Source organism: Poecilia reticulata, linkage group LG16, assembly GCF_000633615.1.
Source record: "Poecilia reticulata strain Guanapo linkage group LG16, Guppy_female_1.0+MT, whole genome shotgun sequence".
NCBI classification, from domain to species: Eukaryota; Metazoa; Chordata; class Actinopteri; order Cyprinodontiformes; family Poeciliidae; genus Poecilia; species Poecilia reticulata.
This window is the reverse complement of record NC_024346.1, coordinates 21,869,964-21,897,657: the sequence shown is the minus strand read 5'-3', so window position 1 is coordinate 21,897,657 and position 27,694 is coordinate 21,869,964. Positions and strand designations below refer to the sequence as shown.

The window sequence follows — 27,694 nt, the reverse complement described above, 5'->3', positions numbered from 1 at the left end:
CTTCGGGGATGCCCGGTTTCTCATGTCACGGCTTTATAAGCATATGATTCATTCATTCATTTACCTCATCTGAGTTAGTTTGAGACAAACCTGTGGATCTATCATAAGGCACATCTTAAACAATGTGTGTGCTTGAGTGGCATCAATCAAAATAAAACCACAAGAGGAATGTGGACTTTCTTTGCTCTTTCCCACAGAAAATGTCTGAGTAGAGCTGGAAAGATGCTTGCAAACAAAGACACATACAAACCTAAATCAGCTACATAATTTCTCTCAGGGCGAGTGGGACAAAATTCCAGTAATCTACTGAGAGGAGGGAAACATACTGATAAACTCTGATAAAAGGCATGATGCGTAACATGCCATTGTCCCAAATACTAAGGAAAGGTATGTAGATTTTTGAATATTTGCATTAAAAAGGCTCTGTGGTCCCGGCCTAATATCGTAATTAATATCTCAATTTGAGAATTATATATATATTTTTTTCATTTTCAGTCAGGTAAATCTCTTTATCTATTTGTCCAAAAGAAAAGAAGCTGCCTAATAATGATGCAAACCTTGATATAGCGTGTTGACCTCCATAGGCCTCACCTTCCCTCATTGCACAAATACACAATATGTGCTTAAATCCATTAAGCATTCAAGTCTATCCAGCTTGGAGTTAGAAAATAATACGCCCAAGAATAAGGATGTGGTTAAAATACCCACTTGCCTAATAATTATGCACACGGTATACCTGCGACCTTCACTAGATGTAGCATGCCTGGCAGTCATATTGCACTTGGTGTCCTCTGACTTTCGCAGTCAGGTTCTGACTGCAGAGGTCGTTTTGTTGCTTTTCTGGCTCAGGGTCACAGAAGATCTGACTTCAGAGCGCAAATTCAGTGCACCACAACAATTCTTCACATTATCTCATTATCTGCGTTTCACCTGGTCAGTTCTTGGAGGCTGAAAAACTAATCCTCATAACTCACTCTGTTGTGTTAAAATGAACCTGGAGACGGATTGAGCTTTCACTTTCAAACTGTTATATATTTTTTTTCAATACATCAGTTTTTAGGTCACATAGTTGGAAGCTACTATCCATGCAAAATATCAACGTGAGACCTTTGGATAAAACCAACAACCAAGGCATTTAATGTTCCTTAAACATTTCGCTGACTTTTGAAGGCCTCCATATTCCTTTTGACAGCGAGGAGAAGCCAAAGGACACACAGTGTTCTTCCTGTTGTTGCGCAACACAATTAAAGTTCACAAAACAAACATGTTTTTTGTCCCACTTTCAGGATGTCACTGGGAACCCTTTGGTTTCAAGTCCCCTGGTGTCCAATTATCTTCTCGCATGGCTGCAAGGGACATACTCAGCTCTTGCACATCCGCTTGCATCTATGTCCCAGATCATCTCTCTTACCCCACCGACTGCGCCTTTTATTATTTACAGGAGCGCATTGTCACCAATGTTGAATAGTTGAGTCTTTTGCCCATTGGTTCATAATTGGCCACTTGATGATAAGAAAGTCCCATCCAATCTGTGACAGAACAACGTGTTCCCGAAGACATGTCCCAACAGATGAGTCCCCAAGACACCTGGGTCACAGAGCAGAGGAAGCTGCAGCAGGACACCGGCTGTACAACCACCTGTAGCGCAGCACGGAGAATCAGTCCTCTCGCAGTGTACAAGAAGCCGTGGAAATTTGCGGATTTTTGATATTTTCAACTTTGAAGCAGTATTTCGAACGCTTGACGTTACTTTTTTAAAAAAAAGTAAACTCTCCCTGACTGACCTTTCAAAGCGCTGTTTGGATTACCTGCGCGCCGCGTTTTCCTGCTCGACCGCTCACCTCCACCAAACCGTAAAGATTTGGCAAGAACGGATCAGCTCTGATTACATTGCCATGGCACACAGACGTGCGATTCACAGCGGGGAGCTGCTTGTTATGACTCTATCTTAACGGGCTTCTTTCTCAGTCGCGCTTTTGTCGCACCCAGCGCAGACATGGGTTCGGAGAAGCCGAACTTTCTCTCGCAGCCCGTGGTGAAGAACGTCTTCATGTTCCGGAACGGAGACCCTTACTACGAGGCAAGACGGATAGTTATCAACGAGAAGAGAGTGAGTAACTTCGAGACGCTGCTGCGAGAGGTCACCGGCGGGATACAGGCTCCGTTCGGGGCGGTGAGGAACATCTACACGCCGAGAGGAGGGCACAAGGTGGACTGCATGGAGAGCCTGCAGGGCGGGGAGCAGTACGTCGCTGCGGGGAAAGAGAAATTCAAAAAGCTCGAGTAAGAAAGATACAAAGAACCAAATGTCTCGTGCATGTTGTAGTGGATAACCCGGTGTGACGTAAACGCTGCGCTGCGAAGCGCGCGCGCCCTCTAAATTACAGCTAAATATCAGCACTTGAGATCATTGATTATAATAACTGGGTTTCACAGTCATTTTAGGGATAAGCAGCAATGCATCCATGACAGACGCTCAGCATTCAGACCTGCTGACTGAATCCGGGTATTAACATTTACTGTGACTCAACAGTTTTGCTGAGTGCTGAGTCACAGCTTGATGAGATCAGGCCTGAAGAGAAGCATTGGCCTAAAAATAAGTGGACTTATGGATAAGATAATTAGATCCGCACATTCAAGTAGCCTGTAGAATTTAATATGGAAGCATAAGGAGTTATGCGAATAGACACCAGCACTGACTATATGCAGGGCATTCTAGATGTAAGGCGTACAGGATCTTAATGTATATTTTCTTTTTGTATTGCAATCTGTTTCTTGCAAACATTTGCTCAAGTTTGTTAATGTTGTACTCCAAACACATACAAACCTAGAGCACAGGACAAAATGAACAGAAGAGAGCCACTCTATAAAAACAAGAGCCTTTTTTTTACCTGCTCTCTGAATTCATGGTCTAAATCACAGGCTTTAAGTCATCATGAGCACTACAGGATATGAAATTATATTGTCAGAGTTGTAAGTTAAATGTTGGCTAAGTTGTGAAAAGATTTATTGATTTAATGCTCAGAGATTTATTGAGCTTTTTAAAGATAACTTTTAAATGGTGACAAAGATGTTAGTCCTGTTGCCTTACACTAAAAAGATCTTGGGTGTGATTCCTGTCACACTGGCCTTAATGTGTGGATCTTTTAATGCACTCATGCATGGATATATATTTTATTTTATTTTGTTCTATTAGCTTTTTATCTCTCCAATCATCTTGTATAATGTTAAAAGTTACCACAACTTTTTTTTTTAAATGTATATTTTTAATTAACTGAATGGCTGCAAATGTATCAGAACCCCATAAGCAGAGTGACTTACTCTTGGCACAGCCAAGCACAGATTATGCTTGGCACTGTGTATTTTTCTATACTATTTATTTTACACTTTAAGATATGGGTATTCTCTGCTGCAGAACTGCACTTTGGCTGACACTGTAATGCCATTGCTGTTTTGTTATTTAGGGCAACTAAGATATGTATACATAAAATCGCACTATGAGACAGAACTACATTGACCGTCTTTTAGGAGCAATTGTATTTAATCATTACTCTGTACAGTGAGTTTCACCTCTGTGGTATCTTCATTAATGGGCATTGCTGTAAAAAGTTCAATCTTCAGTGGTCCAGGGGTACATACTCAATTTGCGTATCAACATATTAGCTTGTAAGCTGCTACCTTTAAATGTCCACATTGTCCCGTAAGGTAAATAGACAAACAATGTCCAAGGTATTTAACCAGATTGCCCACTTTCAAAACAACACAAAACAGATAAAAGACAAAAAAATGCTGCTTTGCAATTCTTCCTCTTTTGTAATCTGAATTTCATTTCTTTGACATTTTCTACTTTGATATATACTTAATGTCAAACTGTAAGCTGAATAATGTGCATTTACTCATAAAGGCCATCTCTACATGGATAGAAACAATCTGTGGATCTCCTGCTGTTAAGCTGTTACTTGAAGTACCAACAGATGCATACCGACTGTAAATATTCTTACCACAAATATCTTTATGCTGTCCAAGTTATAGTTGCAAGACCTGGGAAGATATGATAGATATTGACATCTCCCACTCCATGTTGCAGTTTTCAGTAATGTCTGATGACCCACTGAGTATTTGTGTCATACATTCACTAATTCATCACAATGGAGGTGTGAGATTAACTCATCTTCACTTCTCTTCCAAGTTATCTAGATATCGGGACCCGGAAGAAGAGGATGATGCAGACACTGCCAGCTCAGGTAAGGCAGCAGTTTCTAATGTTCTGTCAATGAATTATGTTTTCATTTGACCTTTTTTGTATTTAAACACGCTGCAAGAACAATTACTTCAAGAGACCGTTCGCCGACTGTGTGATCAAAAATGCCGCAGCCTCACTGGAGGTTCCCGTGATACAGTAACCTAGTTTTACAGCATGTGCATCTCAATGTTATTGTTTACTTTACTGTAGGTGTGAGGCACCAATCATCTCCTCATGTTTCTAGCAGTAAGTAAACAGATCTGGTCATAAGACACTGTTCAGCTTCTGCAGTGGTAGAGCTGCATATCTAGACCTTTCAAGGGTAAAAAAAAATTCTGTGCTTCTAAAGAAACAATTTCTGTTACTCGTGTTTTAAACATTTAAGTCTGATTAAATATGTAGAGAGTTTCTAAGTATTTGATGAAGATATTTTAGTCAAGGTGTGATGTAAAGCATTCCTCCCTCTTGGCTGTTCATGAAGAAACACTTTGCTGTTGTCACAGTAGCCATGCATTATTGATTTATGTATCATAATCATCCCTCTTTTAATGCATCTTTAATCACCTGCGATAAAGTCACAGCCCACGCTGGAGCAGCTAAAAGTCCCGCTGCTCTCAGGTTCATGTATTTTAATAGTTCACCTGATGTACCCTCTATCCAAATAGCAGAGACCTTGGAAAAAAGTTTCTAAAATGACTTTTATTCAGGAAAGAACATGCAGTTTATGTCACACCAAACCCATACCTTCATATTAGCTTCTGTTTTCTTTCAGGTTCTGTTCAAACTAACTGCAGTCCAACACCATTTTACTCGGATTAATCACTATTTTATGTTAGATTTTATATTTATATGTGGCAAATGATTTGCCAGCATGCTTAGCAGAGTAATAGAAACCCAACAGTCGTAGCATCGTTCCACATAAGTAAATCATTCATTAAAAGTATCATGTCCAAAAATTGAGAAGGGTCAAGTTCAATCAGTGGCATCTCCCATTCTGTGACAAAACAGGTGTCAAACACAAGGGCATGTGTTCGAGATAAAGGTTGTATTGCATTGTTTAGATATATGAGTAAATCAGGTTGTTTCAGAAATTGCTCAGAATAACAGCAAATTTTCATTAAAAACTTTATCGGAAAGGGAAAAGCATATAAGGTGTGCAAAAAATAATACGGTGCTAGGACACAATAAAAAAAATAAATAAATAAAATCAAAGTCAAACAGAGAAACCGAAAGCTTGACAATATGAAGCTGAGCCTATGCCAAAGAGTCCCAGCAAAACTTCCATTTTTAAACGAACATGATGCTGGAGAGGTGAAAAAGCAAATTAGCCCCTTCCAGATTATAGTTCTGCAGTAAACACGCAACCCTGAATCTACCATCGCAAATCACTTTGTCACTTCATGTCACACAGGTCAGCCTGCTGATATCACAGGCCCAGAGTGCCCACCCAGCATGCGCTGCGATTGAAAAAAAACCTTAAGAGACGTTGTTTACACCTCTGAGCATTTGTAAGATTTTACTTTGCAGTCCTCCTGCCGGCTTCCTAAATCCATTCAGTGCTTGAAACATGTCCGCATGTTGGGCACCATCATCAACATTTTCCTATCAGCAGCAGAATGTGGGGAGCGACATATTGCTCAGATCAGACGGACTCTGGAAAATCACATGGCTCATCCATTATCCCCGCACACCGCAGACCCCAGCTGCTTCTGTCTTCGCTTGCTATCGTAGCTATCACCACCTGACACTCACTCCGCAATCCGCTGTGACTCCTCACCCTTCGTAGTACTTTAAAGGCTGGTGGCTACATCACAAAGGTTGATCAGAAGTGTAATGTCGGTGAAGTGACTTCCACCACCCATTTCATGTTGGGACCTTACAATCGATCAGGAGTCGTAGAGATCACAGAACGAAAACATTATCTGAAAAGGGCCATTGACTGACCCACAGAGACATGGTGAAACTTTTTTTATGGACTAATGAAAACAAGCTTGTTCTGTTTGGGTCTAGAAGCCCCAGGGAGTTTGTCATATACACTCAAAACACTAATTTGAAACCACAGTACACTCCAAAGCATTGTGGCTCAGGCACAATGCCTTAAGGATGTTTCATAGTGTCAGGCCAATTTAGTATTGTTTGAATACAGGTACTGCTCTCCTGTGCTGAATAAGCCTATGCTCTTGAAATAGGTGTTTCCACATTAATTATTTTTTGTAACCACGCTTACATTACTACAGAGGGACTATAAATAATAAGGTGCAAATTTGCTTATTGCAGAAAATGATAAGGCTTTTAGATTTTATTAGCATTCTGTAAAAAGTACTTTTTATGGACCAAAGTGGTGTACATAAAGATAAAAACGTAATAATTCTATCTAGATACTGTAAAAGCTGAGCTTTTTTTTGGTATGTGAAAAACAAAACCCTCTGGTGAAAAACACAAGTGTGGCATTTTGTCAAAGCTGCTCTCAAGTAGCAACATAATCTATCTGGCCTCTGCATGGATTTTACCTCTGAATATGAACTTCTAAGATGGCAGGTACATTACAACAAACAGGATCGTCTTACAGAACCTCGCTTTGTTTGTTGCTGGCCAGAACCAAGTGGGTGTTGCCTGTTTCTCAAGTTTTTTTTTAAATTAATTAAATTTTTCTTTACAGAAAAAAACTAAAAGTGGTTTTTGTGGTGGTTTATTTGCATTTTTCTCCAAAATGTTTTGTCTGGAACAATTTGTCAGCTTGGCTGTATATCTTTTTGTTTTTATTTTTGCTCTTAACCTAGTTGCCAGGTCATGATCCCTGTCTTAGAGTCTCAGTGGGTTAAAGGTGTTGAGGGACAGAACCTGTCGGACTCGCCCTATGCAGTCTCATAGAGCCTGTTATGTATTTGGTGCCAAATAAATCTGAGACAGATAATTATTAGTCTGTTTTGTTTTTTTTCTTTTAGCAGTTTGTCTTCTTTAGTCCTGCCATTTGGGGTTAATTTACAGTTTTTGTTCATATGACTATTGTCTTAACTACAGTTCCACCTTTAATTGCAAACCTTTCCCAGTTGTGGCTTCATCTCCCTGTAGTTTTAAACAAACAAGTGTGTACATGGCAGTAAATTCACTGGACAATACTATCCTCATTGCATTCATTAGTTTTTAGAATCTTTATAGGGACATTATTCTAAACCCCTGGCTATTTTTATACCAGCTCAGATGGGGTTATGCTGTAACATACGGGATAAAATGTTTTAGTATTTATACTTAAACAATTAATGGGAACATTTTTCTCTCTCTCTCTTCTCAGGCCAGACCACTCCCACAAAATCGAATCATTGTGTCGGCACGATTTCTAAAACCCATTAAAGAACCCTGCACGATATTGTGAGTAGAGCTCTACCGCTCACTGAACCTTTTTGGATTTTTTCTTTTTTTTTGCCCTTGACATTACATCGAAGCATAGAATGTCGCTGTTGCATTGTGTGTGTTCTTTTGGATAGTGTCGTAGCAAACGGCGATGTGTTGAACCCTGCAATGAGACTGCTGATCCACCAGAGGATGATGGACCAGTTTGAAAGAATACTAGAAATGATTACGGAAAAGATGGGCCTGCGAATCCTGGGAGGTGTGCGAAGGTAAATGTAGATTGCATAAATTGACTTTCTGTTTCTCTATATTGTCTTGTGTGCATGCATGTCTATCATCACTGTTTCAGTATATGCAAACGACATTTTGTTTTCGTATACTGAAAACTTAAAAAAAATACTGAGTGCTATTTGTTGAAACGAAAAGGGGTTGTCCTCCATTTTTGCTCCGTAGTCTCTACACCTACGAAGGCCATCAGGTGGCTGATGGGAGCAAGCTGGAGTGCGGGCAGCTTTACGTGGCTGTGGGCAGAGAGAGGTTTAAGAAGCTTCCATACAGTGACCTTCTCTTCACTAGGCCCAAAGGAACAAGAAGGATCAGAGGGTAAGCTGTGCGCTGCAGAAAATCCATAGAAATTACTCGAGCAAAAATGTTCAAACTGAGCAGTTTCACAATTGCATTTGAATTGCACTTAGGGTTAGTTTAAACCACTTTTCTGAACACACTTTCATAATTTCTTGTTAGAGATCACCTTCTTCTTCATAAAGTTATGCAATATGCAATATCATTTAGGGCTGACTTTTTGGATTTTTTTCTTGTCTTTGTCAGGTTATAGTCAGGCAGCTTTAAAAAATGTTGACACGCAAAAATAAAAGAGATATTTTGCATGGGAGTTTGAGAAATTCAGAGCAGTTTATAAAATGTGCCTGAATTCAAGATAAAACAATACATTCTCCACACATGCACCATATATTCTTGGTATACATTAAAATATTTAAACAACTGGAAAATTATTAGATATTCCAGATATTTATATACTTTTTTGCTTCAATTGAATTGATATTTTATGTTAATGCTTATGTTTTATGCTTATGATCATAAAAATAAGTTATTGTAGCAGAAAATTATGTTATTTATTTCACCTGTAAAAAAAGCAATAAACAAAATGTCAATGTTTTTTTTTCGGTTTTGACATGTCATCAAACTTTATTTTGAGGATAATTTTGCATACTATTTTTCTAAAGTGCATGTATGGCAGCGGAACAGACGAAGTCATCTCCAAAATGGATTATTCATGTCATTTTTTATTTATTTTTTTCAGAATGAAGGCTCATTCTTTACCACCCATCTATCGATTCTCAAAACAGAGTGGAAATGTAAGAGCTGACGACTATCAGGTTTTATGTTTTATGACGCCATGTTTGGTGGAAACTTCTTCATTTTACAAAAGCAGCTCAAAATCCTTAAGTCATTACATGTATTGTGGAAAACTGTGTAGAACTTTAAATCTAGTCCTGAGTTTTCCCACATTATTAAACAGTTTGATTTTCCTGTGCCTCAGAGTAAATCCACAGGTCGTTCCAGCGACAGTGGGGACAGGGATTCCAAAGCCTCTCCTCCAAACCACTGCGGCAACAGCAAGGAGGACCTGGCGTCTACTGTGAGAGAGATCTCTCAGGCGAGGCTGCTCACCCTCAGGAAGAAGAAAAGTGGACAAAGCATCACGGCCGACTCACCTGACAACGGTAACGCACATGTTGACTACAGAAAAAAAAGGATAAGGAAGGATAAAATTCATTAATACTCGCTAGCCTAAATTGGTCTTGTGGTAATTATGGTTTTGAAGCAGCAGCAGGTAAATCGGGTCAATCTGGTAGCAGCTGTGCTGCATCAGCAAATTTACAAAAATATCTTGATTGTTTGTGTCCATAGAAATACTTTCTGTAGGTGCTCACAATGTTAAATCAAATCACTTTAAAATATATTACTGGCCATATTGAGCATTTATTGGAGACATTAATAATTTTTGATAACACCATATGTATATAATACTAATAAATTAATCCAATCAAGGCTGCTGAAGTGAGACATATTGAAGACAGTATAATGTAATTTGTCTTTCTTTTTAAAGCTTATGTAACTTGCTGCATGCCTGCATGGCCACTAAGTGGCACTGTTGCTCTGCGAAACACGGACTTTAAAATTGAACTGGCTTGCATGGCGACTTTGACCAAGAAACACATTACATCATTATTCCGGCTTGTGAGCAACATGGTGTAAAGTCCTGGACAAAGAAAGAATGAAAGAAAAAAAAAGAAGAATGCATTTTTGTTTTTAATTTTGTTCTCAGGAGTGACTTATAACAATTAAAAGCATTTGTTCTTCCTGAACAGATGTTTTCGGTTAATGAAATGTGGCAGATCACAAGGATGTTTTTTGTACAATGCAGGGAACCAACAATTAAACTCCTGCTGCTTGAACCATTACATCATCTATTACCTGATGGTGTCTCTTTTTTTTTTTTTTTTCTTGTCGGCTGACACCAGAAGTACAGAGAAGTGTGGAGAATTTGTGTCTGGGGAGCTGGCATTTTGAATCCAAAGAGAGGACTCAGAAACATCTGTCTGCCGTTTGCTCACTTCGGTCCGCACACATAATTTTTTTTTCCTACTGCCCCACAAAAATGTCACCCTGAAAATCCATCTTTCGGGACATCGAACTAGAGCAACAGACAATCATGTTACATTATTGGTCACATTGGAAGACATTGAACAAAATTGTATTTAGAAAACAGAGCATGAAAACAAGATGAGGCATGTGACAGGACGGCTTGACTCATTTGGAAGCATTTTGCTTCCTCAGACACACACACACACACGCACGCACGCACACGCACACACACACACTCTATTGTTTAACCTTTTAAATCTCTTACAATGGCTGTCCTGTTAACAAGATGCAATGGTTTGCTTTTGTTTGTTTAGTTTTGTAGCAAGATCGTGGCGTCTTTGAGGATTTTTTTTCTGTCTCTGTCCATGTTTCTGATTGACTTTTTATTAGAACTGTAAGTTAAAATTCTCTTTTTAAATTACTGTCATGGTAAAGCAATTTTACAGTGATGTGTGTGCTGTTTTATAAATTACTACAGTCTATTTTTGTTTCGATATAGGGCTGCACCTCAAATCATAAATAAGGTCATCTCTTTGAGTGGTATACAGCTGAAAGTAGACACATAATCTTTTTTTCTCCCTGCCTGACATTCAATCAAACTATTTTATTTCCACTTTTAGTTTTGCAGCGAACATAAATGTCTGAAATATGCCACTTCATGTGCAATAAATGTATAATGTATGAGGTTTCCCTATAGAGATTATTATCACTGCTAATGTTTCATTAGATGGACTTTTTAAAAATTGCTTACAAGGAGACAAGACAGATTCCAAACAATGCAATTAAACAGATTATATTTGAACAATAAAGTTATGTTTTAGGTAGCATAGCTGCTTCGAAGAGTAATAATTGACATAACTTTTAAGAAGGAATGCAAATGAAAAGTGAAATGAGTTCAGTGTTACGAGCAGGAGGGGATGTCAAAGCTGAATACTTATTTCCCTAATTCAACACAAATCCTGGTAACAATCAAGTACAATAAAAAGCTTTCTTTTGTTGGCTTTATTTCTTTTGTTGCAGAGAGCATAAGTAAAGTGACATCGAGCCAAGAATTAAAGAATCAGTTTAATCTCTTTACTCCTTTCCAAACCCAAATTCCTTCTTTCTCAGGACAGGCAAGAAATAGTTCATTTATATGCAGTACTAACTTTATTTTACTTATTCGGAACAGAACCAGGGAGGGCTTAGTGATAATTTCCCTTCACGTAATCGTGCCCTGACAGGGTGCGAGACGAACACACAACACAGAGGACGCCACAAATGACAGGATTATAAAATTGGCACATTGCTTGGAAAGAACACCTCATGAAAAAGCACACTTCAGATCCGAAACATGAAACGGTCACATGAGATCATCACAGATCATTGCAAATTTGCTTCTGAGTGGGCGTCGATCGAGTAAGAGATATAATCCTTCTGTTCTTACGTGACCGCGTTGATCCCTGCGTATGCATGTGTGTGTGTGTGTGTGTGTGTTTGTATGCTGTTTCCAATTAGTCACTGTCTGTCACCTGCTGGCGAGTATGACTCCAGCAGTCTCGGTACGCTGCGCCGTAAAGGCTTCAACTTTTTCTGCTTCGTTGGAGTGATGGCGCCGGAGAGTGACAGCGAGGACAAGGGGTGTAGCGGCGGTGCGAGAACTCAATCAGTAAAGGTCATAGACTGAATGTGAACTGACTGTAACAAACAAGAGGCTTTACCAACACACTCTGTGTGTGTGTGTGTCAACACAGGTGTAAAAGCCTCATCCAAATGAGGCAAATTATTGATCCAACTTGGCCGGTGTTTGCCGTTTTGTCTTCAAAGAAACACATTCATGCTCAATTTGGACAGAGGCAATTAGCAGTTGTTTCTGACCTCGGAATAGAAATGGGATGTTTATCAGTGCTCCCTTACTTAAGGACCCCTGTGACCAATTCAGTTAATGGCTCCCTTGAGAAGAGGGAAGAAGTAAAAGGATGAGGAGTGAGCATGGAGAGAGGAGCCTAAAAAAAGAGAAAAGGATGTATCTGGAAAAAGGTGAAGAGGGGAAGATAAAAGAGAGGGTTGAAGTAGAGGGACTAATAGGATAAGATTATAGAAGCAGAAAGGAAGAAAGCGGAACATAGATGGAATCAAATAGCAAATATGATGAATAGCCTGGGTTCACGGAGAGCGAGTGCCGAGGAAAAAGGGCACGGAGCGATATTGAAGGGTTGAGGTGATGGGTGGGGTTTGGGTAATTGCCTTTCATTTGGATAATCTCTCCATTTAGAGTCATCAAAGCAGAGTTTTACTTGCTTGTGCCCCTTGCTGGGGCCATATTGCTTCTCTGGGAATCAACAAAAGAGTGTTGGGCTTTTGGTTGGGATGGACTGACAAACAGGTCTGCATGTGGAGAGATGAGAAATACAAAACAAGAAAAAAAAAGGATTGAAGAACTGTGCTGATGGTTGCTCCCCCCACTCTCCCTGTGCTTTCATGCATGCAATAGCTAATTAAAACCAAAGGTGGATGATGGCAAGTTACATCCTCGGTCTGTTATGATTCATTAAGCATAGAAGTAGCATTTTGTATAGACCTTACTTATTTTTTTTGCCTTAGATTAATCAAAAATCAAGATACTTTGAAAGGCTAAAAGTGTTAAAGTAGGTACACAAAATGTTTATACTAATGAAGAAAATGTTTTAGAAAATCTAGTCTGGATATATTAAAATAAAAAAGCAACAACTATTCGTTCTGCTGTAAAATACTGATTGCATATTGATGTCAGTTAGCTGCTGACAGGCTCCTTGAAACACGTCATACATTCACTTTAGTTTTTAATTGAATTTACCCCAAATCACAACTCTAAGGGACTTCACAAGACAAATGCAGTAGATCCAATTCATACTGAGAAACATGCTCTCAGATCATTACAACCAAAAGCAGTCATATAAACATAATTCAATTACATGCATTCCAATTCAAATCTATGCTTTGCAGTCAAAAAGGTTGCCTATGTAATGGAGCCCAGCAAATTGCACCAGGCCCTTGACTTTTTGGCAGACATTTGCATGAACGAGAATCAGAATCATTCCTGACAAGAAAAGTAAGAACCTGAGATCATTTCATTTAATGTTTAAGGTTTGTTTTTGAAAACAAATCTGGAGTATTGACGTTTCCACTCAGGACTTATGAATAACCATAGGGGGCATGTTTAGCCTGGTTAGCTGGTTTAGGATGGAAATGCCTTGTTAAAGAGACTCATAACTTTATTTAAGACTCGGCGTGCCTTAATACCAGTAACCGCTGTTAGAATTTTAGATTCACTGCAGCCTGAAGTAAAACATGGCATCATAGAAATTCTAATTTATTCCATTTTGTACAACTGTAAAGCTATTATTTCCTCACAGTGTTGCTGTAGTGTTGAAAACAGTTTTGATGCCTATCGAGTAGTCCTTGCAGGTATTCTTCTTTATGTCTTTCTTTTCACAAATGTAAGACTGTGGTCTCCCAATAACCTGGGTAACCTGCTGTAAATGCTTCCACTGAACCCTCAAGGTCTCTGGGTTTACACAAAACCTCACGCTGTGAATAGCCTGTTGCCTCCCTTTCAGGCGCCAGGCCTCCTCCGTCTTTTGAGTGCAGCGGTTCAGCTTCACCGAGAATGCACGTTACTCCTGTCTTCCACTAACCAATTCTTTCATTTCTGAAGTCATCTTACAAAAAAACCCCTGAATGGAAACATTATTTGTATTGTCCACATGTCGAATAGGAGAGAGACATGAAGATTGCCGCATGTAGGTCTGTTGGATCTGTAAAAGAAAAAGGAAGTCTGGTAACGGCAGATCAAACTTTTTTCTCTTGTGTTATAAAACGTGATCCCTTCTTGTTGGGGAATTGTTCCTGTCGGCGTATAGAATGTATTTACTTGACTACATTTTTTTTTTCAGTCCTTTTGTTTTTAACACAACCAAAGAAAAGGCTCTTCGTGATCCTTTGATACAGGATTACTGAATTACAAACCACTGTAGCTGTACTAATCTGAAATGTGTTAGATTTTTCAGCTCTGACATAACATTGCTGGTTGTGGCATACATACTTATAAATATGTCTATATTTCGTCTTATATCTATTGTCTCTAATCTAGTTTGCATGGCCCATTTGTTCGGTGGGGCCCATCTGAGCGGCTGCGATAGAAGCTTTAGGTTATGTGACGCTTGGATCAGCACGAGACATCAGAAGTACTTTGACATACAGTCTGCATTACATAAGTAAAAAGCTGACATTTGGGGGAATTTGTTGGTTGCGTCAAATCTTCAGAAGTCATTTGAAAATGCTTTGGTTCGAGGATTTGTGTTCAATGTTGTGAGCTGAAGTGACATGCAAGAAATATCAATACCTCTCCAGCATTTACAGATATGATCATTTTACAACCAAAGATGAAGAAAATGGTTCACGGTTTTCACATAAAAACGTTAAAAGTGTGACATTTATATGTGTTAAACCCCCTTCACGATTCCTAACGGTATTTCTTTTTTTCCAAAACGTCACTCAAGTAAATGCATCTGAATAAAAGCAATTAGTTACTATACTTATACATTGAGCGCGCAATTCCCTTCTGAAACACAGTGGTGGCAGCAGCATCCTGTGGGGATCCTTTCCGTGATCAGGGTGAACAAAAACAGCTTAGAGCTGCAAAAGTCCTGAGAGTGAGTGAAACTTCAGGAACAATGACCTTTGCATATCCGTGTGTTAGAATGGCCTAGTCGAAGTTTTGACTTAAATTAATGTATAATATTTTAGCACAGTTTGCATGTGCAATGCATTGTGTTTCACGCGCTATTGACCTTTCAAATATGCATCTGATTTTACCTTTTTTTTTTTTTTTCCTCCCAATCAAATCTCTCACAGTCAGAGGAAAACTGCATCAAAATGATTAGTTATAGATCAACCAATGATTACAAGTACAAAAAGTTGTGTGGTTTCCAAACCGTGTTTTAAAACACCTCTTATGCTTTGCTTATTTTCTTTGAGGCAGTTAAACACATGGTAATGCATAAGTATTTCATACTTGAGTATCCTTTGACTAATAAAGACACCCAGTGTTCAGGGAACTGTGAGGGGGGAGAAAAAAAAATACAGCGAGAGAAAGAACATCCTGAATGAATTATTTAAGCTGAAGCCATGACCTTTACAAATACGACTCTGCCTGTCTGCCTGCAACATTGTTAGGCTTTGATTTAATGTCAGAGCTACCTCAACACAAGGCTGCACATTACTATCGATATGACACTAAATAACAGAAATAGCTCCTTCAAGAGAGGCATTTATGTATTTATTTAGATTCATGCTGAAAAAAAAACAGCAACATAAATGCAGTTGAAACATTTATTTATTGTATTGTATATACAGTATGGATGAATATTTCTTTTAGAATCCAAGCTCCAGAGCAGCTGCTTGGATTCAAATAGGCTGTCTTAAAGTAAAACAAACAGGATGTTTAGCTTCTCCAAAGCCCCAGGAGGTTTTCTGTAACCTTTTCTCTGAGGTGAATGAGCTTTGGGACCAGGGAACTGAACTTTGCCAGGAGAGATGGGTGTGCGCGTGTGCATGCGTGTGTGCTTGATTAGGGTTTGTTATCATTATTTCAAATTTTGGAAAAGAGAAAAAGATTTTAAAAATATTTTTTGAAAACCATCTTTTATGTCCACACTTTATTACTCGTCTCACACTTATCTTAGTTTACTCAGGTTTATAATTTGTCATATTTCATGAAAGTCACAAGCACAAAAAGTAAAATTTTTTTGATTATACAATTTCTGCTATTATTTATCGTCATATCTTCATAAGTAATATCTATTTACTTAACTATTCAGATAAATAATCTTACATACAATAAACACATTTTTTATGTGTCGGTTTGTACTTATTAGCAAGGCCGAATTGAAACTGTTGAGTTTTGTGTGTTTCTTGGATTTTTAAGGAATGTTTCAGGCTTTCGCGCCTCATATTTTTATTTATTTTTAAAATGACGTCAATAATGATAACCTAATCAACTAAACGTGAACTTCATCAACAACGAGAACAGTTGCGGTGATCTAAAAAAAATATAACATGTCTGTAAGCAAAGACGGAGTCTCCTCCTTAAGCGATGAGAGGACCTCTTCCAAGTCTATCATTTCATTTCCAGTCGTGCTTTGCTGCGATTCTTTTAAACAACAAACATTTACAACTTTCCCTCCTAGGATAATGGCTGCGAGAGCCATTTGTGCGTGCAATTACACCCACTTACAGCTCCATCCTTGCTGATGGATGAGCTTTGGCTTTAAACCTGAACTGTGGGTGTGATCTGTTTTTGAGCCAGTTGTGAGTAAATTAAATGTATGCATGCGTTTGGATGACGATGGAATAAAAAAATATTAAAAAATTAAAAATTAAAAAGTTTCACAGTCTCATACTTTACCTCAAACATGAATTGGTCTGAATATCTGCAGCACCAGATCTCAGACGTACTTAGATTCAATCAGGAGCAGGAAGCTGATATTTTAAATGTTGTTTTCAATGAGATTTAGCATTTTCATGAGCCCGAGCCTCTTCCTTCTCAAATTACGTTAAGTTGTTTAGAGTCGTGGCAGCTCATCCTCTGCTTACAGCTCCTCTCTCAGCCGCCTGGCCCTCGTTCCTAATGAATGCAAGTAATTTCCATAAAATATTCTTAAAAAGGGTCCACCATTATTACCATAACGTTTCATCTTCCACCGTGGCTAAACTTCAATCGGTTTTGCATTTTAAATGCATTAAATGTCTCCATAAACCCTTCTAATCTCTACCCGAGTCATTTTTCTTCCTTAACAGCTTTGTGTAGAAAGGAAAACTAATATTAAAGACATTAATTACTCTCCTCTTTTTTTTTTCTTTTTTTTGTTTGTTTTTTTCCAGCTTATTTCTGTTTGGAAAGTTTAGTCTCATCCGGTGTTTGAGAACAAGTGTGTAATTATGTTGTTTATCAGAGCGTAGAGTTGAGTTCGTCCTATGATATTCAGCAGCAACAATTCCAGAGCCTTTGATGAGCATGCTCACATGCAAGTTGAAAAGCAATATATTAATTTTGCACATCAGCAAACCTTCTTTGCTGGGCTGACTGGCTTAATAGAAATGAGAAGTTATTGAGCTGCTGTGTACGAGCTTCATTTAATTGACAGGACTGACACTGCAGAGTGTTGATTTTGAATGATTTAAATGTGTCCCCTTCACATTATATGGCAACAGCTAGGGTAACATCTAATGCAACGTACTGTATGCCAATCTGCAAAGAGATAACACTGTAATCAAATGAGAGAATATGAATGAATATGCACTCACTCTGTTTTGATTCTTGTAGTGAGATCATCTTTAATGTTTTTTTTTTCTTTTTCATTGTCCACAAGGTGTCAGCGTTGTGTTGTTTGCTCAAGTCTTACTGCACAGCAGTGAAATGAAAGGATTACGAGTGTAACAGCAATTGTCTCACTGGAGGGTGAACAAAAGCTTTCTTATTTTTGGATTTTATGGATGCATGAAAATAATTAATTTGGGGAAACTCGGGAAATGTATTTACCTGGTTTTAAAAGCCAGAGCAGAGAGCATAAAAACAAGCTTGAACTTGGAACAGAATAATAAGCTCGTGTCTTGACAACTGACATGGGTATAGTTATCCACATAAAAAATATTATTGACATTTTACTTTTAAGAAGCTGCTGATTTCTTAGAAGCTTTACGTAGTTCATTTTTTTCAGTGTCAGTGACCTTAACTGGTACCGTTAGTAAAAATATCTGTAAAGCCTTAAAAATCAATCCATCATTTATCACAATAGACTGATTTCACACTAGAGATAATATCAAAGCGATGTGAAAAGTGACTCATTATCTGAGATTCATGGTCAGTCCTAACGAAACAAGACTTTTTTTGTGTGTGAGTGTGATGTAAGACACAGAAATATATATGTTTAAGTCTATAGGGTCCTTTAGTTTTTCTTTTTTTTTCTGTTTCTAGATGACAGAGAACCACAGGATGATAGTGAAGACACAGAGAGCAAAACCTCCCAAGATCAGAGAGCCGAAGAGGTATGAACGTAAAAGATTGATTCTATTGATCTAGTGAAAATGGATGTGCTGGTAAATTTGTTTAGTTAATTGATTTTGCTAAATTAGAATCATCTTACATTGTTTTCTCAAATTCTTTTAAACATATATTTACAACCTTTGTACTCCCACCGCCTTCTAATAGAAATTCACACTGTTATTAAGACACGTCTTTTTAATAAAACTCTTCTCGTATTTCTGTTACAGAAATCTGATGCATCTGATGGCCAAAGTGCTTCAAAAGAGGACAGTGAAAATACTGAAGAGGAACCCTGTTCTGAAAACGCCACGGAAACAGATGGACCCAAAGATGACAAGGAACAGATCCAAGACACAGATGTTGCAAAAGAAGAAGAGGAGAAGATGGAAACTGATGAGCAAAATGATGAAAAAGAAGAGGGAGGTACTGACATGAATGAGCAGAAGGTGGAGGAAGTAAAAGAAGTGAAGGAAGAGAGTAAGAATGAGGTTAATATCGAGGATCAGGCGTCCACCAGCAGTCCTGTTGATGATAAGCCCCAGGACAATAAAGAGCTAAAGGAAGATCTAACTACATCCTCTGAGGCTAAGAAAGAGCAAGACGATGATACAGAAGAAGATAAGCAAGAGAGGGCTGGTAATAGGGAGGAAAGCAGCAATGGCCACAGTAATGATGCAGACACGGGGGAGGCACGAAAGCAGACAGAAAACGGCAGCATGCCTGGCGAGACTCAGTCGGATAACGAGAAAAAAGGAAGCGGAGCTACTGGAAGCAGCAGCAGGACCAGTAACCAGGAGGAAGATGTGATCAAATCAAAAGATGAGGCTCCCATAGAGTCAGGGGAAGAAGAGAAGATTAACGGAGAGGTAGAAACTCAAGTAGAGCCAGAAACAAAGAATTCAGTGAGTTGTGAAGATGCCACAGCAGCAAGAGAGCAGGAGGACGATGCTGCTAAAGACAATCAAGACAACTAAAGTAGCAAAGAGAGAGAAAAGGAAACCCTAAAACTAAAATGAGCAATTGCAGAGAAGAAGAATAAAAAAATAGCAATAATACCACAATTAATGGAACTATGCTTTGAGGTTTCCATTGATTTTTCAAAAAGAAAAGTTCATAACTATAAGCAGATAAAGTCTTTCAATGCCTTTGACTAACTTCTACAGACACAGCTAAACCAATGAAACTACTGTACTGTGATAAATATTTATTGTGCATACTAATGAACATGGTTAACTCTTAAGGTGCTTCGTTTAAAGAAACAATCTGTGAGCTCTGTAGTTTTGAGAAAGATTATGTTAACATTACGGTGAACATAAACCTTGCGAACTCTCATAGTCGTCTAAACAGCCAACATGGTCTGACAATCTTGTATTATTACAACATCCTCACTGTATAGTCAAAATGTAAAATCTATTTATTTACCTATCCATGTATATTTGTCAGCTATCTGAAGAATAAAAAGCATAAATGAAGAAAACATATTTTTTGAGTCATGTTAATGATTCATTTTCATATTTCAGGGCCAGTGTGGGACTGCTGATTTTCACTAAAATTGACACTTTTTTGGAGAAGTCCTATTTCTTTATTGTACCATCTGCTTTTTTCCAAATACCAGCATTAGCAAATATGACTCCCTGCATGACGCTGCCACCACTATGCATGACAGATGGCGTTCTCTTGTGTGTTTGGGGTCTGTGCTTTTAGTTGCTGCCTCCTCACATCAGATTTGTACAGTTATTTTATTCCTTCTTGGGAGTTTCTTTTTGGTACTGTGGTGTTTTTAAACTTGAAATATCTCAGGTTGGCTCTGGGTTTTAAGCATGTTTCGGATTAGGGTAAAAAAGATAATAGAAAACAAATTGGGTCCAGAATTATTATATATTTTTTTTATTAATTTTTTGAAGCTGTTTCCAGGGTAATATGGAGGGTGGTACCACCAACTGAAAAGTAAATAGAAGAAAATGACAAACAAGAGAATGGAAAATTTGGTCAATATCAGTTCCTGCAAAGAATAATGATAATAAAAAATAAAATAAAATGGTTTACAATTTGTGCATCTCTCAAGAAGTCATTGAATTGGGGTCTCAAAACTAAGATTCAGTTACTCACAGTTACCACAAGCTAAATAATGATAATAATAGAAAAAAAACATCTTTTTGTGTGGTTGTGCAAATTTGTATTTCATAAAATGTAAAAAAAAAGGAAAATAAACTTAGATCAAGTTAAGTTTCTTTTCTTTTGTGTGTTACCTATAATTGGAATTCAATTAAGTACCTGATTAGTTAGCGCTTCTTCTAAGAATTGCTTACAATGATCTCTAAAGTATCTTCATTATTATACCCCCCGTGACCCGACCCCGGATAAGTGGCAGAAAATGGATGGATGGATGGACGAAACTGAAGCTAAAATGAAGAGTGTAGAAAGACTGCAGCAGAAACAAATGGCAACTGTATTCTGACTTAGAAAAACATCCACATGTCCCCAAAGTGACCTGAACAAACAGTTACTATATCACCAACTAGTGTGATTCAGAGCTCTTTGCATTTGAGTAAAAACTACTCCACATTCATATTCACCATTTTCTTTCACAGTTTCACCCCAAAGGGAAGTTATATTAAGCCACAAATAAAATTCTCCAACTGGGGGAAAAAAAAAAAAGCACTAATGTAAAGAATGATCTAATAGGATTTCTTTCATAGCCTCACCACACTCTTGTTCCTACAGCTGTTCAAATTGAGATTTATGCAGTCACTGTGTCTGTGAGTCACTGTCCCATGGGACAAGAGGAGATCGTGTGTGTAAAAATGAGGGTGAGAAAGAAATGGGCAGCAAAGGGGAAAAGACACACAGCACAAAGCAAAGGAGGCGAAGGCGGGAGAGGGTGTGAGTCATAAGACCCGACTGGTGGAAGGTGATGATGCACAAGTTGCTATTTCTGGAGTCGCCATCAATTCAGTATTATCGCTTCCCCGGGCCTCTTGCTGTTATTGTATGTGTGTGTGTGTGTGTGTGTGCGTGTGTGTGTGTGTGTGTGGGGGGGTGTTAATAGGGCTCTGTAAAGCACTCTGGCTGATTGATTATAACTCTGCAGGATATAATGATAGGTATGAGAAACACCCTTGAAATTTAGGTTTGTTTTGAGATGTAACATGTCTTTAAAGATTTTTTCTTGGTTTAATTGAATATATTAAAAATAAGTAAACAGTGTAATTACAAACATATGTACCTCAATTCGGAAAATTAAATTAAATTTGTAAAGATTCCTTATGTTCCTTATTCCTTATTGATTGGCACCCTATTTTGGTCTTAAAACAAATATGACAGAATACACAAAAATCTCAGATTCAAATCCACCTTTTTTTTTAATTGCTGTAACCTTAAAACTTTCTGAAGAACTAAATTTTAAGTTTGCATGAGTTGAGAGACATGAAAACTATCACAAATGCACATTTGATATGTATCAATATGTGTGTAAAGAATTTATACCATTTAAAAAAAAAACTAAACTACTGAAACAAACAACCTTTTTGATTATATTCTTGTTTAGTGAGACGACGCACAAACCAGAACATCAAATCACACTTTTTATGAGCTGCAAAAATGTGATTTTTATTGTGTCCTTTGAAAAAGAAGCATACTGTGGATACAGTGATATATATCTTGTTTTAATCCAATAGATGACTCTCTTATTACTGGCTGGGATGAGGGACTCTTACATCTATATAGATGTATAAGAATAGAGAAAATCAAGTAGAAGTAAATAGTTCAAAATAAAATAAAATAATTTAAAAAAAACACAAATTGTGGTTTTGAATACAACAGTACGGCAGCTCATAATCAGCACAATCACTGATCAGCTACTAAGATTTAGACCGTACTGGAGGGTTCATAGCACATTTTGTTTTTAGCAGCTCTGATTCTGCTCTGTGGTTCAGTAAGCCTCATGAACATATATTTTATTATTAACATGTATGATTTGAACCAAATAGTTTAAAATTAATTTTGCTGCACTTTGTAGAAAGACTGCAGGTTGTATAAATGATAATAAGAGGTCAATTTACATGAATATATGTGACCAACAAAGCAATTTATCATTTGATGCTGATAATACCCTGAAGTGCTGCTGCATTTATTTTACAGCCTGACAGTGTAAATGAGCTTGATATGATGTTCTGCTCTAGCATTGTTCTGATGAGCTGCAGTGCAAACAATCCGCCCTATTAGTCATTTCCTCAGTCATTCAATAGATCAAACCAAAACAGAAACCGCAACAATAGCAGAAATGACTTAAAAAGGGGGAGGATCACAATTTGGTAATATATTTACATTAAGACAAGATCATAAGCAGGAAACAAACAAAAAAAGTTCATTTGCACTATCTGTGCTTGTAAAATCCAGTCAGGTCTGAAGGACTAACCTGAATGACCTAATAGAAACAGAAACACTCATAACATTAACTCTCATACACAGCAAATAGATTCAAATCTGTCCTGATTATATAATCTATTACTTTTCTTGCATCGCATATGATCAGGTTCAGATGGAAAGTGACAGTATAATTTCAATTTTTGTAAGTGACGATATTATTGGCCATCTATGAATCACAGCCGCTCTTCCATTATAGCTGTCAAATGTGATGCTGTTGCTCATCAGCAAGATTAGCGCGTCCCTGTCAGCTATCCGCCTGTTATGTAACCTGTTTGTTTTGTTTGTCTCGCTGCAAAGTACTTGTTTTATTTTAGTCTTTTAAAATAGAGCTAGATAGATAGATGCAAAATGGTGTAAAATGAGCTATGACTTTCATTGATACATGTTTTTATAGGCTTATATTTCAAATAGTAAGAAATAAAAAGAAGTTAGTGGGGAGGGATGGACTAACAGTTCATAATTTTAAGAAATGACACTGGGAGTTTTTTTTTTTTTTTGTCAAACCACTCTGTTCGGTGTGTTTTTTTTGTGTGTGATATAGATTGTTTCTCTGCATCTAAGCTCAGTCTATTGATCCCGTCTGAAGGTTTATTGAAGAAACAAGGTTAGAGGAGAAGCCAAGCCAGAAGAAAATGTCAGTGTTCTGCCTGTGAATTCTATTTCAATGTGTCTTTTTGCCAAAAAAAAAATATTTGCACGTTTTCTCTGGCGGTCTAAAATACCAGATCTCTGGCTTGTTGACAAATAGCACCAAAAGAGTAGCACTCGTGATCTAAAGTAGCGTCACACTAATGACCATGTTAGAAATCAATTTGAGCTTTTTCAAGTTGAGCGTTGGAACAACTGAGCTGCTCTGTTCAGCTCCTCTTTCTCGTTAACATCCTCTGTCATTTCCAAAGATGTTTATCGCCGTCAAAAACAATGCTATGTTCTTCTTGACTGGATGCTGCTTTTTAATTTCCTCCTCAGATTCTTTTCCTGCATGGCGTTGTCACCGCTCTGTGAGTTTTTATCGCTATGGTTCGAATGACTACATCAGATGGTTAACAGTTGTGTTAACTGTGCAAAATGAAGCTATCAAAAATGACAACCAAAAAGAAAAGACCCAGCAGCCATGTAAGCTGGCCTTTTTTCTTTTTTTTTTAAAGATAAACTGCTCATTAAGATGAACATTCACATGTGCCCTCAATTATACACATTCTACACACAGTTCAATCCTATTTAACTTTGTGTCTTTCTTTATTGGGGCGCCGATCAGGTCTCTGCTTTTGTGGCCGCGGGTTGAATGTTCTGAACTTTGGAGAGCGTTACAGGCACCTTTCCCTCCCCAGGAGTTGGTGCTCGCATTATTGATGAACCTGTGACACAAACAGTTGTTTTATTCATATTCAACGACTTGAAAAATGTCATATTGGTCAATCCTTTCGTCATATGAGCCAGCTTACCAACTGTTGCGTGGAGATCTGCTAACCGCTCCTTAAACTCGTGCTGCAGGTACAGTTCGTCTTTGGAGTAGTTCTTGGCAAAGGCAGACAGCAGAAGACCCACAGCCATGGAGGTGCCGCCCACACAGAACAGCACCGCACCGGTCAGTTTGCAGACGTCCAGTGCATGGTTGAAACTGACAGCGTAGCTGTTCCAAAACAAGTTTTTTACGGTCAGTTATCGAGTATAATCTGTCCATTTTTGCACACTGCAACAACAAATGTGAGATGCAAAAACCAAACCAGACTAGAGATCAGTTTAGGTGTGAAAATAGTTAAGTTTGTAGCCTGCTTTGTTGGTATCTTACACTGTGTAAAAATACCACATAACTGGAACATGTGATGTTCCTATCTACAATTTTTAAAGTCAAAAACAATGACATAGATCCAAGTTGAATGCAAAGTCAATCTAGTCCCAACCCACATTAGCGCACGCCCTGCTGGGACTCAACTAACAGAGCAGCAGAGCCCTGAGCTGTGCAGCGTGCTGCTACGATACTTCTCATTAAGATTTATGACGATAAAAAGCAAAGCACTCATTTAATGAAACACGAGAACAGCCCTTTCTGTAAGTGATGTCCATGCATGATTAATTAGATCTGCAAAGGAAGCATGTCATAGAACAACTTAACAAGGCATATAAAACAAAGATGAAGCAAACCAATGCTAGCATCTCTGTAAAACTCTCCCTATGCAAACATTGCCAACAGACCCAGATCCACAGTTACTGGAGGGGTTTTTTGTAGCTATATATGTAAAGTCAGATAGTCCTTTAGAAATAAATGATAAAGTTGTGTTTGAGGGAACTTGTACAAATTTTAAAGAAGCTTGATAAAGCATGTCCAAGAAGCTCAAAGAGCATGAAAAAAATACTGATCACTTAAAAAAACCCCCTCTGTAATCATGCCGGATCATTGAACTGTTGAGATTTACACATTAAACGTAAGAGTAGATATGTCAGAGCAATGACAGAGATCCAAATTGAATGCAAAGTCAAAGATGAATTTGTAAAAAAAAAAAATCACTCAAAAATCAAAATAAATGGCAAAAAAAAAGAAAATATGCTGAAAGAAAACATGTAAACAGTTGTGGATGCAGATTGTCATTTCTTTTGCCAACTTAATTCAATGAATTTTGCCATTACTGGTCATTTTGGGTCTTTGACCTTTGAAAGATCAGCTTTGGTCCTCTGAGCATGAATGTTAATGAAATCCTAATCTGTTTAGTTGGTATTAACTAATAAAACTGCTTTCTTCTCTGTGCTACATCTTGGTACTGGTTGTATACCTGTCAACAAAGAGGAGATCATCTTCACCAAATGCTTCAGTCATAGTCGGTGTTGCGTAACCCACCAAAACAACAATAAGGCCTGTAACCAGGATCAGTGTTCCAAACGTGAGACAGACCTGCAAGACGGGAGAGAAGTCAGTTAACGACGCCCGATGAAATTGTTACTTTTTTTTTTTATCCAAGAAACATTACATGACACAAGCTATGGATTTCTTTGTGCAAGCCAAACGTCCATCTCACCTTCCAGAGTAAAGAGCTCCACCTGCTTGGCGATCTCTGAATCTGAAAATCTTCATCACGTTCCCAGATAGAACCTGTGCACTCCTCATAGAACTGAAAGGAAGCAGAGTTGATCAGTTTCTTCTTTGCTGTTAAAGAATAGAAACTGAAGCCCACATCACATTCGGATGATTCTGGCTCTGTTGCAGATTTTATGTTCAAAATAATTTTTTTGGATACTGGGCTAGGATTTCCATGAATGTAGTTTTTCTATCTGGTTATTTTTTTTTCTATTCAGTTACCTGGTGGAGGTAGGAGCGGACTCCGTACTGTTGGCTGTTTCCGCCGGAGTGAGTCTGCTCGCTGTATTCCGACCCACAGATCTCTGAGCACGAAGTCATCCTGCACACCCGTCTGCAGAATGCACACGGACAGACAGGGCATGAAGCCTTACAGCCATACTTCCAATACGATCCCCATCTCCCACATACACAATACAATCTGAAGACAGATCGGATAGGGTTCTGTCATGCATGTACACACACGCGCACGGGCGTAAATGCCACTAAGTTATGTAACACACTGGAGGCTTCTGATACAACGTGCCCCTGTCCACTGAGATCAGCGAAGCATCCTCCTTGTGTGACTTTGTGAAGCAAACTGGGGCATATTTGCCTTTATGTCCAGTATCACTTCAACTGTACACAATGAATTACTTTTTGTATTGTATCTCAAGAAAAAAAAACAAAAAACATAACATCTAAATCCTTTATACCTGCTTTAAAAACAACATTGATTCTGTGTTTAGTTATGTGTATTCATACAAAATGCTTCTTAGTCATACTGTGATGCAGCAGAAACAAAACATAAACAGCACTGGATACTTTAGAGCATTCATAAAACTGATGAAGCAGTCAAGCAATGTTAGGCAGTGATCAATAAATAAACTGAATTTTTTTATTTCCTCTTGTTCAGTAGATTCATCAAATGTCTATTTAACTCATCAACATGCTACTGACGCAGTGTTTTTCTTTAACAGGGATTTGTGGGACATACTTTGATGGGCATCGGCTTATAATCTCTTCGTTTATGTTCTTTGGTGGGTTCGAAACGGCCACCGTCACAATGAAAAGAAAATAATTAATTGTAGGGTTTTAACGTATAAATTTAAATATATGTTTTTAAGGCGTCCTAAACCCCCCGTCAACGTTGTCCACCATGTTATTGTTTCCAATAAGGAAATGTTTGTGAAACGTCAGATATTCTTTAAAAACTCATCACATACAAATACACATAAAAGCCTACAGGACATTTTATTTTTTTTATGTCAGTGATGATCACATTTAACTAAATTAAAACCCAAATCAGTTTAAATGTGTTACAGTCTTTAGAAAGAAAACCTGAATACTACTTGACCACTATCAGTAGGTCAGGCCTCAAATAAAGCCTGAAACAGGGCCAACAAAAGCATCTTTGGTATAGACATTATTTTTCTGATTATTGTAAGAACTCTCTGGTTTATGTACATATCACGGATGGTGGAAGTTAAGATTGAATTCTACATGTTGAATATCTCATGTCCATAAACTAACAATGTAAATGTGTACATTTCATCATAAGTTAGTTGTGATGGAAGACCATGACCATATGAAGACCACATGTTAACTATAATAATGTTTAACCCATATGCTGTTTATCCTCATGAACATCTGTCTCTGTCCAACATCTGTATCTACAGCATGACAATAAAAATGGAGGAATGGAACTAGTTAAATTAGGTGTGAAGGATCAGAGAGTAACGATATATTTCAAGAACAGAATTTATTCTTATTTTCTTTTAGTCATTTCAAAGCTACACTTCAAATGAAAATGTGGGATTGGAAACATTATCAATGGATTTTATTTATTTATTTATTTATTTATTTATTTATTTATTTATTTATT

At 37.9% G+C, this 27,694-nt stretch overlaps 2 protein-coding genes across 3 annotated transcripts in view; one reads left to right on the top strand and one right to left on the bottom strand.

Moving 5' to 3' along the window:
* The first annotated feature begins 1,047 nt into the window (after positions 1 to 1,047).
* Positions 1,048 to 19,810, top strand: LOC103478379 (doublecortin domain-containing protein 2). The gene is made up of 9 exons (XM_008432180.2): positions 1,048 to 2,283; positions 4,190 to 4,244; positions 7,536 to 7,612; positions 7,729 to 7,863; positions 8,048 to 8,197; positions 8,916 to 8,970; positions 9,156 to 9,339; positions 18,261 to 18,331; positions 18,557 to 19,810. The coding sequence occupies exons 1-9, from the start codon at positions 1,997 to 1,999 to the stop codon at positions 19,301 to 19,303; spliced, it is 1,761 nt and encodes a 586-aa protein (XP_008430402.1). The 5' UTR covers positions 1,048 to 1,996; the 3' UTR covers positions 19,304 to 19,810.
* A 2,107-nt stretch (positions 19,811 to 21,917) lies between these two features.
* Positions 21,918 to 27,694, bottom strand: part of nrsn1 (neurensin 1) — a 6,854-nt gene continuing 1,077 nt past the window's right edge. For both annotated transcript variants that reach the window (XM_008432181.2, XM_008432182.2), the window contains exons 2-6: positions 26,053 to 26,164; positions 25,772 to 25,864; positions 25,529 to 25,647; positions 24,203 to 24,390; positions 21,918 to 24,115 (exon numbers count right to left, since the gene is read on the bottom strand). In XM_008432181.2, the coding sequence (XP_008430403.1) occupies positions 24,012 to 24,115; positions 24,203 to 24,390; positions 25,529 to 25,647; positions 25,772 to 25,864; positions 26,053 to 26,151 (603 nt within the window). In that variant the 5' untranslated portion in view covers positions 26,152 to 26,164 and the 3' untranslated portion in view covers positions 21,918 to 24,011. The remainder of the gene's footprint in view (positions 24,116 to 24,202; positions 24,391 to 25,528; positions 25,648 to 25,771; positions 25,865 to 26,052; positions 26,165 to 27,694) is intronic.

Coding starts and splice junctions, on each gene's coding strand:
- LOC103478379 (XM_008432180.2), top strand. CDS start 1,997: ATGGGTTCGGAGAAGCCGAACTTTCTCTCGCAGCCCGTGGTGAAGAAC. Junction 7,864..8,047: donor ATCCTGGGAGGTGTGCGAAG/GTAAATGTAGAT, acceptor TTTGCTCCGTAG/TCTCTACACCTACGAAGGCC. Junction 8,198..8,915: donor GGAACAAGAAGGATCAGAGG/GTAAGCTGTGCG, acceptor TATTTTTTTCAG/AATGAAGGCTCATTCTTTAC.